Source organism: Parus major, chromosome 15 (genome assembly GCF_001522545.3).
Source record: "Parus major isolate Abel chromosome 15, Parus_major1.1, whole genome shotgun sequence".
Classification (NCBI taxonomy): Eukaryota; Metazoa; Chordata; class Aves; order Passeriformes; family Paridae; genus Parus; species Parus major.
Genome location: NC_031784.1, coordinates 10,522,685 through 10,539,795, shown reverse-complemented (window position 1 = coordinate 10,539,795; position 17,111 = coordinate 10,522,685). Strand labels below are relative to the sequence as shown.

Genomic DNA, 17,111 nt, shown 5'->3' with positions numbered 1-17,111 from the left:
CTGATGCCTCTGAGCTGGCTGGAATGCACCTCCAAGACAGCTGGAACCTCCAAGGAGTAACAGTAAGACACAACTCAGCCCTTGTGGTGGTGCTGAGATTTAGCAAACTTGGGTGGGTGTGGCAGGGGGGGACACTGGGACTCTCTCACACACACACAAACACACACAGACACACACACAACAACACTACCTGAATTCTCTTCTTTCCCTCAACTGAAAGCATTCCCTCTGCCATGGGCCTGCAGTGCTCATCCTCAGATAACTCACTTTTTAATGAAATTACAAGTTCTTCATTGAGAATTTGCTTTTTCTGTCCATGCCAGGTGTTAGGTCCCAGACTTGCTTGGGACAGTAAAAAGACATCAGTTTTGAGCTATACCTCAAAGGTAAGGTGAATAAAAATACTGAGGTGGGTATTCAAATAAAAAAGACTTTTTTGGTGGCTTTTTTGCTGAGAAGTTCCAAGCAGTGGAATAACAACTTGAGATCCACTACAGCTTTATCTGCCCAGCCTTTGCACCTCTCTGACAACTGCGCACAGCTCAGCAGTTCCCTCCTTTGGAATTATTTCTCTGGAATTCATCTGGAATTAAAATACAAGGTCTTCCTCTGTTTTGCAGCAGCATTTTTAGGCCATGCCTGTTAAACATCCTAATGAACAATTTTTACACTTAGAGAAGCATTTTGGAGAAAGTTCTAGAAGTGCTAATTGATAAATACTTAATGAGAATTGGTTTAGCTTTCTCAAAAAAGCCTGGCCTTCCTTGTTAAGCTGTCCTGCCTCCCTTTGTGCCCTCATATTGTGCTGGGGCCTCACCCAGGTGAGCATTCACTGCACTGGGAGGGGTTTGTGCCCCTTCAGCCAGCTGGAAAAGGATTTTGATGCTTTGTAGAGGTTTACTGAAGTTAAACTGTCCTTTCCCAGAGCTTTAAAGCTGCAAAGCTTTGTCCCACAGCTCTCCCTCTTCAAATCGTTCAGAGGGATTAGAAATGGATCCTACCTGGCTGCTCAGCTGTGGGGCCTCCCTGCAGATGGACTTTTGGTCCTTGTCTTTCCAATCTGATTTGTCTCCTCTACTTGAGGATCAAGCTGTACCGGCTGTTTGGGTCCTCTGGATTTTGGGAGACTCTGCAGGACCTGGGTTCCTGTCTTCATTGGGTCTGGTACAGTTGCTGATGTCTTTATTGAACTCCTTAATAAACTAGACACAAAGTTCTGCAGTGAGATTGCCCAACCACCTGCCCCTTCCTATGGAAAGTTGTCAAAAATAACTATTTTAGTAATTTACTAACATAAACCTTCTCGCAAGAGGTAAAATGCTGGCAAAAAAGTGATAGACATGGGCCTGCTTACAGCACAGTTGTCAGGATACAGACCAGAACTGTAGTGTACAAATCTGCTGACAGGTCTGGTTCTCTGCTGCAAACTGAGAACAGTCAGCTCAGAATTGGTGCTGTTTGTATGTCACACTTCACCTTGCAAACAGGATGAGTTCCAAAATTTGAATTTGCAATTGGTTTTTTCATTCTAGTTATAGTACTGTCACATTTTCTTAGCGCTATTCCATGTCTTCATTCTATTATTCTTCCAGGCACTTTGGTTTTTTACTTCAGGATGTCTTTCAGATATAGCATTTTCCATCTTTTCCAAATTCCCAACATAACCGGGGTGTGCGGCTGTTGCCAGATCTGTGTTGAGGGCTCTCAACTTAGGCAAAACAAAGATCTAATGTAAAATCAGAATAAATTTGTCCTTTTTTTCAGAACAGCTCAGGAAGAGTCTGAACTACATGATAATAAAAGCTATCAGGTCTAAGGTGGGGCAGGAAGTAACTCCTAGTTACTGTAACTGTGTTTTCTAAGAAAGGATTCTAGTCCAGGCTCCACCTGCTTCATGCCTCATAACTAGTTTCATGTACTCTCAGAGCATTGTGGGGCAAGAACCACAACGTCCTTGAGAAGTGTAGATTTTGTTCTTGAAAAGAGACTTATCTCCTTCCCCACTTGTTTCTAATTTATGTATAACCTGATTTTCCCATCTCTGTGCCCCAACTTTGCAATGTTGGCCGAGTTTGTCAATTGACAGAAGGTTCACATGTGAACCGACCCTTTTCTCCAGGGAGAGCCTGGCCCTGCCCCACCTGGGTTTGTGCTGAGGGTGGCTTGGTAAGAGCTTCTGATTAAATGCTGCAAAACTCGTTTGTGTTTTGCCTTTTCAGCAGTTCCTCTGCAGCAGCCCTGAGGAACAGACACACACTCATCAAACAAAATTCTCTCGGCCAGCAGCAGTGAGGAGTAAGCTTGAAGTATCTTGCTCTGAGAAAAGCCATTGCTTTGCTCTGGGAGCTCATCTAACCAATGCTTTTACCCCCAAAACAGTGCAGTGTCACAGGGCACCGAGCTCTTTCTGAACCTGTGGCAGCAGGGAAAACTTTCAGAAAGCTTTTGTTTGAAAGGTTTTGTAACCTTTTTTTTGTCCCCCTACCTCGAGGTTGTAGATTCTCTCTCCTCTGTCAGCTGAGGTGGTCCCAGCCACCAGAGGGTAACAGGGACGGTTTCATTCTGCTCTGGAGAGAAGCTGCAGCAAATTAGAGCTGGTTATGAGGGAGGCTGAAGGTGAAAAGGGGCAGTCAGCAAGCACTGACAGCACAGCAGATCTAAGAGAAGCACCTGAACAAGAGGGAAAATGGGCTGGCAGAAGTGTGACTGACTGTGCTGGCTCAGTGGGGATTCAGCTGGAGCACAGCATAACAGGAACTCTGCACTGCTCAAGTCCTCACATCCCTGCAGCTCCTGTTCTACCCGAGTGGCTGCAAGGAGAAGTTAGTGTAAAATAGAATCCCACAGCATCAGGTACCATCATAGAAGCCCTCCATAATTTACAACACATTCCCAATCATTGGAATGGTTTTCCAGTGGGAATGCTCCTGTTGAATGCACTGCCTGGCGAGTTCTGTCAGTCATTACGCATGGGAGAACAACAAGGAGAAACTGAGCACTTGAGGCCCTTGCCCCAACACGCTGTTGCACTCCAGCACCCTGCACAGGGATGACTGACATCACTGAGAACTGGTCTCACTGGTGCATGCAGGCCCTGCTGGTTTCTGCTCCTGTGTCTTGTGACTGGAAGAAATTCAATTCATTCAAATCTGCATTAAAAAAAAAGGTGAGGGAGTGGTGGTCCTTTAAAATCAGGTTTTATTTGTCTTCTCTGCTCTCTGCTTCTCTGCTCTCTCATTCTCTAACAGAATCCTGTTAGTCTTCTCTGCACACAAGTTTAAATAAAAGGCACCACAGGAAAATAACCATTTCCCTCTAGTGAACTTGTTTGGACAAGGAGGCAGACTGGACCATACAGGCTCTAGTCTTAATCCTCTCCCTCTTCTCCTGAGTTTAGAGCTTTTCCTTTGGCTGTTGACACTTCTAAAGTTAATGTCTTATCAGTGATCACTGAGGATGTGCTACTGCTAAAGCTTCCTGGTGAGGTTTGGGTGACATTTCCTCATTGCCCAAAACATGTAGAGATTAAAAGCTGTTACTGCCCTATCATGTGTTTCCTTTCTTGTTGATATTGCAGAAACAGATTTTGGAGCAGAGGGGGTTTTCTGGTGTTTTGGGTTTTTTTACCAAGTAGTCCTAGGCATTTCAGGTTTGATGTCCTTTGCTTCTATCCCTGCATCCCAGGGCAGCTGAGTGAGCAGGTGCTGGGCTCTGCTAGCCCAGATCAAGGGATTCTTTCCAATCTGTGTTTTCACATCTACGCAGACAGAAACCACAGTCTGTGCTCAGAGCCCTCTCTGTGGGTTGTCCCTGCATGTCCTCCTGTCTGGCTGCTCTCCTGCTGGAAGTGAGAAGGGCCCTGCTGCAGGGATTACCTCAGCCCAGGCTGTCCTGTCAGGAGCTCCCACACAGCTGCACCCCACACCTGAACTCCAGTGAAGTCTGATCTGCAGAGGCACGTGCCCAGCAGCCTGAAGCATGGCACAGGGATCATGGCTCACACTACCTCTGGCACTGGTTGTCCCGTGCGCTGTAGTGACAAATTTAGCAAAATAGGCAGTGGCTGGCAAGTGCTGTCATTTTGCCACTATCAAGCCATTCCAACAGTCCACTTTAGGAAAAGCCCCAAGCACAGGTTGCCTCCTCCTTCCTGCGCTCACAGCCACCACTTACAAACCTCAGTCCAGCCTCCGTGTGCCATACTTTGTCCAAAGAAGAATCAGCACATTTTAACTAGAGGGTCATAGTTATTCATTGGTGAGGAAAACCTCCATCCACAGCCTCAACAGCCTCATGCAAGAGGCTCAGACTCCACCACTGTGCACCATTACAAGGCACTTGCGGCAGTGTGCTGCTCCAGGCAGCTTCCTCAGCCTCGGTAGGCCTTCAGCAGCTGGCCTGCGATCACCAGTCTCTGGATCTCACTGGTCCCCTCGTAGATCTCGGTGATCCGAGCGTCACGGTAGTGCCGTTCCGCTGGCATCTCTGTCACGTAGCCCATCCCACCCAGGATCTGGATAGCCTGAAACAAAGGCAGCAGCTTAGAAAGAAAGTGGGGTCAAGTAATCTGTTTTCTACAGAATGCACATGCACACACACAGCCATTTTAAGAGGAAGTGAGCCCACTGCAAGCATAATGGGGAGGGTGGGACACATGGGGATGGCTGCAGCTCATTTGTGATCATAGGAATACACAGGATTGATCTGGATAAGAGCAATATGGATATTCCAGATGGGAAATTACTGCTTCAGAGGTATCTGTTAGTGATCCAGATTCTAAGATGCTTTTACCAAAGATAGGGGACACTAAGCTGAGGAACAGAGGTTCTCATCCAGATACAGTGGTGAAGACTGGTGGCCCTAAGCTTTCTCCCACATTGTTGCTCTTTCTCAAAACTGCCACAGCCCTGGAGCGCAGCTGGCACAGGCCACTCTAATAATACACCTGTCACAGGCCAGTTATAAATCCCTGCCCTCCTACTTCCCCACAGCCTGTGAAGATGGTTGTGCTAATCAGTTTCAGACATAGGGTTGGTTGCTTCCTTGGCTGGTGTGTTTCAAATATAAATTAGTAAATGCTATCCCACCTTCCCAAAGCACTTGTGAGACATCCAAAGTCCCCACCCACATGATGTATGTCAGAGTTGACAATTGACAGTTACCTGATGAGCGATGGATGTTGCAGCTTCTGAGGCAGCCAGTTTGGCCATTGCCGCTTCCTTTGGGGAAGGAAAACATCACTGAGGGTGCAGCTGTCACAAAGAGGAACCCCTCACCTGCACAAGGAGCTTGAACACTCACAGAGCAGCTGTGCAGAGAGGCCTGAAGATGGTGCCAGCCAAGAGCAGCAACCCCTCTCCCCTTGGCTACAACCAGTGCTGGACTCGGGGCTGCCGCAGGGTGGGCAGCAGGCCCAGGGCCTGCGGGGGGTTACAGCCAGCAGCACTGGCTGGGCAGGCTCTGAGCACAGCAGTGCTCTATGGAGAGGGGTTCCCTGGCCTTGAGCCTGTGCCCTGTGCTGTGGCTGCTTGACAAAAGGGCTGGAAATACCTTAGTGAAGGGCTTTCCATTGTCCTTCAGCATAGCGGCTCTCCAGGTCAGCAGGCGCGCACCCTCCAAGGCCACAGCCATGTCTGCCAGCTTGAACTGCAACAACAAACACTGCCTTTGGTCCAGGGCCTCTGCCCTGAATTCTCCCACCCCTGGGGCCACCTAAGGAAAAGAAGCCTCTCTCCCAAAAATCAGTTTTAATAGCATTTGAAACAGAATTATCAGCCTGTTTACCCCAGACAGTACAAAGTGCACTGTGTGTCTGATGCCACACCCAAGAGCACACAGGGACTTTCCACCAGCCCCAGCACCCTGTGAAACTGCCCCATGTGCCCAGCTTGTACCTGCACTGCCTGGAGCTTTGTGATGGGTGACCCAAAGGCCATTCTCTTCTCAGCGTAATCCACAGCACAGTCAAGAGCTGCCTGTGCTATTCCAAGTGCCTGTGAGGCAATACCAATCCTTCCTCCATCCAGAGTTTGCTGAGAAAGACATTAAATATATGGAAGTCAAGTCATTCTTGATCAAGAACAGTAGACACACATTTCTGGTGTTGCTGGACAGCTTCTGTAGCCTTAAAATCCTCTGGTCAGAGACCTCCTTGATACAGAATGTTCCCAGTTATGCAGGGATAGAGAGCTGTAACAGGCAATGCCACTGCAGAGAGAAGGCAACAGTTCAGCGATAGAATGAGAAAGGAGAGGGATTACTTATTAGCTGGGAGAAAAAGAGAGGGTGCAAAATAAGGGAAACAGCACAACAAGGATCTGCTCTGGAAGGGGCTGGAAAGAACTCTTCAGGCAGGCCCAACTCACTGCAGCTGATTCTGCTTTGAAAATCTGGTCAGTTTTCCTTTTTTACCCTCATCGTTAGGACACATGTGAAAGCGTTTTTCAAGCTGATTAGTGAACCCAGTCAGTTACCTGACGTAGCTCAAACACCTACTCTGCCCCTCTGTGCACAGCAAGAAACTGCAGCACAGGGAGAAAAGGCTTCATCTTCTCAACCCTAGGCTGAAGGTCTTTAAAAGAACCTGTTGGTCACCAAGCACTTTTAGTTCTGGACATAATGGAATGGGCTCTGCCCCAGGGAGCTCAGCCCAAAATGTAAGGCCTACAAAGGGTGTTTTGCCCCTCCAGAGAGAGCAATGACCACTCTCAAACTCTCAAACTGGGCTTCACTGCAGAAAACAAAGCTGTTCCCCCAGCTGCCCTGCTCCTCCTCAGAAGTCACATGCATGTCATAATCATCAGTCATTCACCTTGAGAGACTCTCCAGAAGTTGTCATGTGCCTCCAGGACAACTTTCCTCTGTCACAATATTCACATAGGGAAATGCCATGTTTTCCCTTTATCTATGGGTACAACTAGAGGAACAGAGCATTGGGAAGGAAGAAAAATTAAAATATACTGCCCCTGTTGACACAGCACCACAGTGGCATCAGCATTGCTCCAGCTGAGAACTGCCACAATAGAAGTGCTGTCAAAGATCTGTGTAAATTAAACATTCATCAGGCTCTGGGAATGATTCCTCTTATATTGGCACAAAGGGTCAACAGCTTAACACAACACAGAACAGCTTATGCAAGCAGTCCTCACTGAAGTGACTGCCTCTGGAAATGGTTTACCTAACAGTAAACTTGGGAGCTATGGCTGTACACACCCACAGCTGCACCCCATCCCTCTCTTACCATGGCGATTTTGAAGCCCATTCCTGGCTGCCCCAGGAGGTTGGCCTTGGGTATCCGGCAGTCCTCAAATATCAGGTTGGCAGTGGAAGAGGCTCGGATTCCCAGTTTGTCTTCTTTCTTCCCCAGTGACAGCCCAGGTGTTGGCATGGGAACCAGGAATGCACTAATACCCTGCCACAAGACACAAACTCTTAGGAATGGTGTCTTTTTGGCTGTCAACAGGCTCCCTCCATTTAACATAAAAGCCACATGTCCAGGTAACCAGGAGAGGAGGGAGGGGAGAGCTGAGACAGAACAAAACCAGCACACATCAGCCCCTCCTCTGCTCAATGCCTGCACAGCTCTAAAAAGAGTGCCAGCCATGGCAAAGTTCTCCACAACTCCTTCACTCCCACCCCTTTTTCCTGACTGATACAAAGTAGCACACCTTGTGCTTCAGGGATTTATCTGTAGTAGCGAACACCACGGTGGCTGAGGCGTCCCAGGCATTGGTGATCCAGGCCTTGGTGCCGTTCAGAACCCACTCGTCCCCATCCAGGCGTGCCACGGTGGAGGCTGCACCCGCGTCACTGCCATTTCCTGAGCAAAGCAGCAGCAAACCTCAGGTGAGACACTGGGGGCAAACTCACTCCCCACCTGCACCCCATCAGCTCACGGCACTTCTTGAACTGTGGAAGTGTCACCACTGTCCCCCCTGCACAGGACAGGGAAAGGCCCATGTCTGCAAGACATGCCCAGAGCTCTGCTCACACACGGAATGAGTATTTTCAGCAAGGACCATAGGATGGCAGTTCATACCTTGGGTACTCAGACTTGACTCACGCAGAACTGCTATAAACCACCCTTTTACAAACTGTGCCAGTTTCAAAGACCTAAAGTCCATCCTAAACCTGGCCAAGGAAAGATGCTACACCACGTTCTTTGCAACAGGGATGGTAACAGTCACATCACCTGGTTCACTGAGAGCAAAACATCCAATTTTCTCTCCACTGGTGAAGGGAGCGATCCACTGGTGCTTCTGCTCTTCAGAGCCAAACTTGAGTATTGGCCCTAAATACAGGGACTTTAAGAATTTAGTGTTGTTAGTGCCTCTTGAAGGTACAACCAACCAAGTAACTCCCTAATGTGCTCTCCAACATGCCAGAACCCACCACAGGAACAGATCTCCTTCTCCCAAACACCCCTCTGCAATGCCAACCTCACTTCACGCCTGCCCCTCACACTCACGTTATTGACGCTGACGATGACGCCGGTGGATGCGCAGCCCCTGCTGATCTCCTCCACGGCGATGGAGTAGGCCAGGTAGTCAAGGCCTGCTCCTTTGTACTTCTCTGGCACGTCCATAGCCAGCAGCCCCAAGCCTCCCATCTTCTTCACCTGCACACAGGGAATGGACAGGTCACATCCTCTGCAAATACCAGCAAATACAGACAGACACATGGAGAGCAAGACACGTCATGAGAGGGCTACTCCCAGAGGAAAAGATGCACACAGTTCCTGGTGAAATGGGAATCTGAACAAACTGATAAGTGTCCCCGGATCCCAGTGACTTCAGCAGAAGCTGTACACAGTCACTGTTGTTTAGACTCTCGCTTGTTTAAAGAGCTGTCTTCAGTACTGGGAAGGGGGGAGCCTTCTGAAGGTGAAATAGAGAGACAGAACTCCACCAGCATTTCCTCAGCCTCCCACCTAGCAAGCTCTAACCTTGCACGTCTCCTGTCAGTAGAAATGGGAAATCTAGCTGATAAAAATCATCAGAACTTTACCTTTGAGTCTGCTGAGCTTCAGCCTAGGACCGCACAAGAGAAGAATTTTACAGAATGAATGGCTTCAGAAAACAGTGGTGCAAGGTGATTTTTTTTTTTTTTATTCCCAATAAAGCTAGACCTTGCTTCCCAGAGAATTTTTTTTGTTAGTTACATTGCAATCAATCTACCCCAAGTTCCCCAGCTAGACCCCTTGCTTTGCAACCATAAACCTCTCCTTACTTTTAGAGGAACCAGGGAGAATTTTTAGGCACATAATTTCCCTCCTATGTGGGCACCCAAAACACCAATCCTCTACATTAAATCCAGAAGACGAACAAGACAGCCACTGATTCTATGTATGTTGCTTCATCTTATTAAACACTTGTTTGCATCTTAAAATTTCCCCTACACATTCAAGTCAAAAGATTCAGAATCAAATGTTAAATTCTCAGATGAGAACAGTAAGGTTATTTTCTTCCTTAGGGTAAATGTGACTTTACTGGCTACCATCCTTATACCTTACTAGAAAGAGCACTGTGACAAAACTTTCATGTCTCCAACAGGGTTTGCAGGATTTATTTTGCTGGAGCTTTGTATTTCATTGCTTAACACAGACACTGGTGTGTCTTTCTACAAGAGGAATCACTGTTTTGGTGGGAATTTCAATTTATTCACAGCCTCAGAGGATGAGCAGCATGTACCTCCTGATCACTTCTTTCCATCTAAAATGCAGTCACATCATCTATGCTTGCTCACCATAAACCATTATGTGCAGTCTGTAGAAGTATTTAATTAATCTTATACATCAATTTTATAGTTTTTATTATAGCCTACAGGCAAGTCTGTAAGAGAACTAAAAACTCAGTGGTACTAAAGCCAGATACAGAGAAACACAAGTAAAGGTGAAAAGCTCAAAATCCCCTGTGGGAATTACAACGTCCACATTCAGAGCAACAAGTTGGCCTAAATATCAATTTCCTGCTAAACCGGAGCTGGATGTACATTTTGCCTTGGCCCAAGGGGTCGTGCCCCAGAGCAGCAGAAAGGGGGTCTCTGCCTGTGCCATCCCACCCCTCACACCCACCTGCTCGGCCGGGAAGCGGTGCTCCTTGTCCAGCTGCGCTGCAAGCGGCATCAGCTCCTTCTCCGCGAAGTCCCGGACCGTCTCCCGCAGCATCTGGTGTGTCTCGGGCAGCTCGGCGCTCTGGTACACGGTGTGCAGCCGGCGGCACCGCAGGGCCAGCGCTGCAAGCGGGGAGGGCACTCAGCGCTGCCGCCGCCCCTCACACCGGGCCAGGGGTGGGCGCCAGCCCGTGAGGGGCTCTGAGGGTTCCCCCCACCCCAGGACACTTCCCTGCGGCTCCGCGGCCCCGGCCCAGCTGAAGGGCGGCGCCACTCCCTCGCCTGAGGGGACTCGCCTCAGGCAGGCCCTGAAGGGCACCGGGACGCCACCTCCCGCGCAGGCCGCGGCCCCCTCCCGCCCCTCCCTCGTGCCTCGCAGCTCCCCCGAGCAGCCGCAGCAGAGCGGAGCCGCTCCCGCCGCCCTTACCCCGGGAGGCTCCGCCGCCGGCGCAGCGGGACACGACCGCCACCATCGCCGCCATGGCCATCGCGCCGCCTGAGGGAGCGCGGGGCCCCCGGCGCGTGCGCCCCGCCCCCTAGCGGCCCGGCCCCGCCCCGCCCCGCAGGGGAGCAAAGGAAAGGAAAGGAAAAGAAAGGAAGGTCCTTTATTCCGACTGCTGGTGACAAAATCACGGGGGTACAAATACAGCGGCACCGCGGGGACACCCCGGCCACCAGGACAGCCCCGCGGCGCTGCCACGGCCACGGGAGCAGGGTCCGAAGGGGACAGCACAGAGGAGTCCACGGGCCAGCAGCCCCAAGGCCACACTGTGAGAGATACAAATACGAGTCCTGTAACAGCGCTGGGATCCAGGCAGGCGGACACGGCGTTTGCTGGTGTTCATTTTCCTCCTGCTGCAAAGGAACAGGTGCTGACTCCACCAGGCTGCCATCACTCAGCCTTGTCCTCGGCAAGGACAAGAGATGGCAGCATTTATGTCCGAGGGTCACACGCGACAGCGAGCCAGGCTCTGGGGTAGCACAAAGTAGTTCCAAAGTAGCTCCGTGTCACAGGACAGCAGGGTACAAGACTGGGAAACAGCTCAAGATGATGTGATGAAACACAGAGCTGAAAAGTAGAGTTGCTACATTTGGACCTTAATGCTTCACCACCACCTTCCTCCTTCATTTCTGACTACTAAACACTTGTTTTATTATTTCTGAACCCTCAGATAATGGAATAAGCATCCCCAAGCACCAGAAGAGGCTGCTGCTTCTCTGCAACAAGAAACATTGAAAATCCTCAAGTAGACACACAAAGGAAGACATTTCCTACCGAAAAGAGAGGACAAGGACAGAAGTACCCAGTCCATACAACAAGAAATTACCTTCCTTCGCAAGGTGCAGTATGTATTCCACACTCAAGATATGAAAATAGTTCTCCAAGAAGTTTGCTGGCATGGATCCAAAGTCCTTGCCTCAAAAATAAGAAAAAGAGGTCCTGGTACTATGAGGACAAATACTGGAAAAAACATACTATGAGTTTGTGGGTTTGGTCCCTTTCTTTTTGAAGTTTTGAGCAGAACTCAGTATGGTCCCAACCTTTTTCTTTTTCCAACTCAGCACACAACCTGAGAGAAGTAGTCTTTGTTACTTTTTCCCTTGCTCAAACTCCAGCTGACACTGAAAGCATCTCCTACGCCTGCAGCACCAGGCTAGGACTGACCATCCAGCTGTCAAGGATGTGATCCCAGTGGAATTTCTTCCAAGCTCACCGGCATGAGTAGCTTTGACCCATCATTAAAACACCAGAGCACATACTTCAGAAGGAAACTGGTCTGCTAAACCATGTTTACCAAAGACATCATCCCTGCCACAAAGAAAAGAGGCTTTATAGAAAGAACCTAAGAGAAAAGGAATCCTAAGGAAACCGCTAAAGAATGGACAGGAGTTTGGAAATCCCTGACTCTCTGGATTACAATCAACTTTTTCAGTGCTGGGTTGCCCTTGTGTAGGGACTTCCTTTTTCCTGCAGCATGCTTTTAGGGCAAAGACCTCCTGATTTGGCAAAGCAAACAAACTCAGCTAAAAACCACTGGGTGCTATTGCTGCCTGCGAGTCTCCCGATTTTCCTCCAGTTCTCCCTTTTATTGCAGAATAGCTGACACATTCACCAGTGTGAAAGCAACCGCCTGAGTGCCGTTTCCTCGTCTCTGCTGATGGGCCAGGACAGGAATTCCCTTTTCCTGCCGGGACCCGAGGCGGGCCAGCAGCCGCTAGGTGGCGCTCGCGCCCCGCGTCCGCCCGCGCTGGCCACGAGCCTTGGAGGAGCCTTCACAGGGACGAGGGAAACGGGAGGGAATCGTTTTTCCTAAGGAAACAGAGAGGTTGCTTCATGTAGAAAGTGTGATAAAAGTAATGTTTAAAGGCACCTGGATTTATACTACGTGTAAAATTTAGCTCCGTATGCTAAAATTTGCCGGGGAATAACTAGTAGGCTCTTCTGATGCTATTTCTGAGCACTTCAGGATGAAAAGCACGCTTCCAGGCAGTTCTGCCTTGTGATTAACTTAGAGCAAAGTAAATGCTTCCCACCTCAGAGGCACAGCATGAGAGCTGCTGAAGGTGTTCACTCGAGCTCCACCTCAACAGCAGCTTTAACGAATCCTGAAGATCCTGAACAAGATTGCATTAGTGCCTGTGGAGATGCTGGAGGGGGGATTGATGATGGTAGAATTGTTCTTCGTCTTCTCATCAGGCAGACCTTGCCCCTCCACATTCCCAAGACATTTGTTGTGGTTGCTCATGATTAATGCTCCACCCAGAACAGGTCATTTGTTGTGGTTAATCATAATTAAATATCTTCCTAAGAGCTGGAGATTCTTTCATGGCTGCTACCCCACACACTCTCACTGCTTACTCTGATGCCAGCTGATGTTCCATGCCAAAGTTGCTTTCACTAATCTGGAAGTAAAGGCAGTGGTTTCCTAATTCTGTCTATGCATTAACAGGCTCTAGGCTCTGATTGTCCACCCCATTCAATCCTGCTAAAACAGGAACTACACTGAATCCCTCTTAACACAACAGGTAACCATCAAAGAGTTAGGTTTTAACTGTTTCAAGAACAAATGGAACTAGTGTTAGGAAAGTCTCCAGTCTAGACACAATCTAACTCCTCTAACAAGAGACACAACTGCCCAGCCCAGCATGGGGACAGGAAAAGTACCAGTCTCAAAAGACATCAAAACTGGCAAAAAAGGGTTTTAATAGCTGAGATTTTTGCACAATTGGGAGGTGGGCCCCAACATAGCTACTGGCAAGACACAAGTCCTCCTCTTCCCACTGCATGATGCTATCTCACATTGCCAGATCCCAAACACAGCTGTGGTATCAACCTCAGCAGCACGACTTCCTAAACTGTAAATAAACAGCTGAGCAGGCAGAGCAGTGATGGGAACAATTAAAAAGAGAACCATGTACGTTCTCCCTTTCCAAGGATCCCACTCCACAAAACTGAGTGATCTGACCCAGGAAGCTTTTAGCTACTAATATCTCCACTGCAACAAAGAAAATGAACTGGTGATGCTCACAGCAACTCTGACAGACAGGTCAGGTTTACAAGACTGAAGCCTAGGAAGCTCTGCTTCCTACTCATTTTTCAAGTGATTTTCCACATTCCTCCAAGCCCCACTAGAGTGACACCTCCACCCCAGCAAAGCTGACAATGTGCTGTCCACCTAAAAAGCAATACATTCTGTACCAAGGGCCAAAATTCCTACAAAGGGAAGAAGGAGAAATGGTAAATATAGTGAGATTAACTTCTGCTCTAAGGTTGACCCCGAGCTCCAAAATTCAGCAGTTTGCTCACAAAAGCTCAAACAGAATTGCTATCAGATGGACAGCCCCTTCCTCCCCCTATCTCATATTTCTAGTGAAATCTCTGGCAAAACAGAGATTAAATGTTCTTAGGGGTGGCTCAGGCTCCCAGAGGCAGATGGAATATTCCTGCACTGCTTAGAAGCTGAATTAGTCTGTTTCCCACTGGAGAATGTTGGGATGCACCCTAAAAATCAATGTCAGCTATGCCACAAACAACACCACTGCCACTGAAGAGATGATCTATCCAACTGAACCAAAGATCTGCTCTTCAAGCATCACTGGCTACTTGAAGGGGTTAAGATTTTCCTGCTAAAAAATAGCTTAACACAAACAACCTGAACAGTTGAAAAAGGATATTCACCCAAGAGGTGAAACATCAGAACAACAAGAGGTGCAACCTACCTAGAAAGACTAAGAGCAAGAATTGTCTAAGAGTGCCTCAGACCACTGACCTAACCAAGGTTATCAGAAGATAGCCAGGAACAGAGAAGGAGAGGCAGGATACACTGAGTGTCAGATAGAGAGGCGTTGCAGGGAGATTTCCTTTCAGAAGCCATCATCTTTGCTTCATGTTCTCAGCCTCATGCATGGAGATAAAGTTTGGCAAGAAGCCTTGTTGCACAAGACAACAACTCCAGTCCGCTCCTGCACATCTGGAATGGTTAAGGGCATCACAGCATCCAGCAGACAGAATGATTACTGTCCTCCATTATAAGCATAGTCGGCTTTGTTGTGCATAATCAACTTGTTGTCCACAAAGTAAAAGCTGTCCGAGCGTGTCTCGTACGGGTTCTCAACCATCAGACGGACTGTGAAAGAGAAAGCTCCATTACATTCAACAGCCAGCCACAGTCAGGATAAAAAGGACTCTGCCACTCCACTGGATTTACCAGGCTGATGCTCTGCCCTACCCAAGGAAGAGAAGCGAACTGCTTTGCTGAGCACACTTCAAAGGCTGAAGCCTGCCCTTTCCTTTCTTCCTACTCACAGAACAAGTGCTGTCAAAATGAAACAGAGGGGGAATCAAGTAACCTCACTCAAAATAACCTTAGAAACTGCCAGAGCCATGAGTGGAGCTGAGCAGCTCTGTCTGTAAGCAGAAGGAGCTCGTTTGTGGCACTCCCCACATGGACACAGGCAGGATGAAAATCCAAAACCTTCCCCACATCCAGGCAGCCCCAGAAGGGCCCCTGTGCCTCTGCTCTATCCACCCCCTGAGGTCAAACATACCCTGCGCAATCTGTATTTGCAGAGATCTTAGCAGGCTTAAAAACAGACCTCAGGGAAGAGCCAGTTCTGTTCCAAAGCGGGAGGTTCTAGCCCTAACAAGCAAGTGCAGATAACAGATGGGTGGCTATAAAAAGAGCCTTTCTTCAGTGTTTTGTTTTCTTCTGGGCTACACTATGAGGCATCAGGCATGTCAGCCCTGTGACTCTGATAAGTTCTTGCAGCCTGTGACTTAGCACAGGTTGTCTCAGGCTTTCATTTTCAAAGGAGGAGACTGCAGCACAAATCTCTAATTCAGACAAGATTACACACTGCTAAACTGGGAACCTCTATCTGTTCCTGTCCCCTCAATCTCAGTCACAACTTTTTTCACAGGAAGAGGGAGAGAATGAGCAGATGCACACATAAGCAAAACACCACTCAGTGTGGTGAAGGAGGTACTTACTAAGGTCTTCTGAGAGCTGAGGGAATTCATAAATGTGTTCACACGTGTTCCTGCTACTGGGGATGCAGAAGCCAAAATCAAAATCAAAGTTCTTCAGCAAGCGATCTCGGAAGTAATGTCTCTCAATCATTCGGAAGTTTGACACTGGCTTTTCTCCCACTGTGAATTCCACTCTGCATGGAAGAATCAGGAAAAAAACAGCTATTGGGAAGAACAGAGCCTTAGGCATGAGGCTACACAAGAGTTCTCTACAGAGGTTTGATATCTGTAGTCTAAGATAGGCTCTCTAGAGTCTTCAAGCCAGTTTTGTTATAAACTGTCAAGTGACACTTTGTAACCATCCCATTCTCCCTTCTTTCCATGAACTCATACTCACGTTGCACCAACAGTCCGAAGACGGAGAAATGCTGGGGTGAACTGGTACCGAACAAAGCGACCTGCACTTGCATCCAGTTCACTGCTGTCATCTTCATCCTCCTCATCGTGCTCTAGAAAACACAGCAACCTGGAGTTACTCTGCTCATGGTGTACACATGAGATGATAGTGGCTGGTGGGTGTACCGGGACAAGTTGCCTACTGCTTAGGTACTGAATGTAAACACATTTAATAATTGGTCTGAGACTTATACTGGTACAAAGTAAAATAGGAAAGATTTGCCATGACAGTTGGCCCAACCTTGGTGGCTCCAGAACTGGAGCCACCCCTCCCTGAAACTCAAAAGATATCCCCCCTCACAACTGCCAATGCACATGAACTAATCTCTATTATAACCAGCCCAAGAAGGAAGTTTGCCAGTCAATAGTTCTCTTCCATCCAAGAATAATCACATTTTTATCACAAGTTTCTCAGCAGAGATAAACTCAGTCGAATGCTTAAAGGAAAGGAATTTAGTCATCAGGACATATGCCCAAAGACCCTTCTGCTCAGTTTGCATGGGTCATCCTATTCTCCCATCCCATTGCAACCTCACAGCTCCGAGTCTCTCTATCCTTCCTGCAATGTTCGTGTGCTGTACCTGAAGCAGATGGCTTGGCAATTTCAAATAGAACTGTTCCAGTTTCAAGATCCCGGATCTTAAACCTGGTGAAGTCAATGTTGTAAATGTTGTCCTCGGGTTTGCATAAATAATCTAGAAGAGAGAGAAAAAATACAGTAACATTTCAAAACACCCGTGACCACTTACCAAATTATTTCCTTTTCGGTTAGCCCTAGCCCGATAAGATATGTACTGCTTGTTGTTTTGCAGAAGCTTCATGAAAGCAAGACAAAACTAAGGATGTGATAAACAAAGGCATGGTAGGTGCCAGGTAGCAGAGCAAGAAAGGGATGCGATTGGGACAGAAAAGCAGAGATCAGCAACCCAGAGGAAAAACAAAAAAACTAAAAAGCCTCTAACAAATCAAAACCTTCAAACAGCACAAAAGCACCCAAACTTTCTGGAAGTTGTACGGGAGCTGTCGGCGGGCGCTCCCCGAGCCGCCGGGGCCAGCGCACCCGAGCCGCCGCGAC

At 48.2% G+C, this 17,111-nt stretch overlaps 2 protein-coding genes across 2 annotated transcripts in view; both read right to left on the bottom strand.

Moving 5' to 3' along the window:
* Positions 1 to 3,180: 3,180 nt before the first annotated feature.
* ACADS (acyl-CoA dehydrogenase short chain) lies at positions 3,181 to 10,646 on the bottom strand. The gene is made up of 10 exons (XM_015643604.3): positions 10,538 to 10,646; positions 10,073 to 10,233; positions 8,468 to 8,617; positions 8,192 to 8,303; positions 7,668 to 7,819; positions 7,241 to 7,411; positions 5,895 to 6,032; positions 5,551 to 5,646; positions 5,163 to 5,219; positions 3,181 to 4,522 (listed from the first exon to the last, which is right to left on the bottom strand). The coding sequence occupies exons 1-10, from the start codon at positions 10,596 to 10,598 to the stop codon at positions 4,370 to 4,372; spliced, it is 1,251 nt and encodes a 416-aa protein (XP_015499090.1). The 5' UTR covers positions 10,599 to 10,646; the 3' UTR covers positions 3,181 to 4,369.
* Positions 10,647 to 10,696: 50 nt separating this feature from the next.
* UNC119B (unc-119 lipid binding chaperone B) overlaps positions 10,697 to 17,111 on the bottom strand; it is a 6,781-nt gene continuing 366 nt past the window's right edge. Inside the window, exons 2-5 of the mRNA XM_033518236.1 lie at positions 16,618 to 16,760; positions 15,978 to 16,089; positions 15,602 to 15,774; positions 10,697 to 14,738 (exon numbers count right to left, since the gene is read on the bottom strand). Of these exons, the coding sequence (XP_033374127.1) occupies positions 14,626 to 14,738; positions 15,602 to 15,774; positions 15,978 to 16,089; positions 16,618 to 16,760 (541 nt within the window). The 3' untranslated portion in view covers positions 10,697 to 14,625. The remainder of the gene's footprint in view (positions 14,739 to 15,601; positions 15,775 to 15,977; positions 16,090 to 16,617; positions 16,761 to 17,111) is intronic.

Coding starts and splice junctions, on each gene's coding strand:
- ACADS (XM_015643604.3), bottom strand. CDS start 10,598: ATGGCCATGGCGGCGATGGTGGCGGTCGTGTCCCGCTGCGCCGGCGGC. Junction 7,412..7,667: donor ATAAATCCCTGAAGCACAAG/GTGTGCTACTTT, acceptor GTCTTGTGGCAG/GGTATTAGTGCATTCCTGGT. Junction 6,033..7,240: donor TGGGCTTCAAAATCGCCATG/GTAAGAGAGGGA, acceptor TGTCTTTCTCAG/CAAACTCTGGATGGAGGAAG.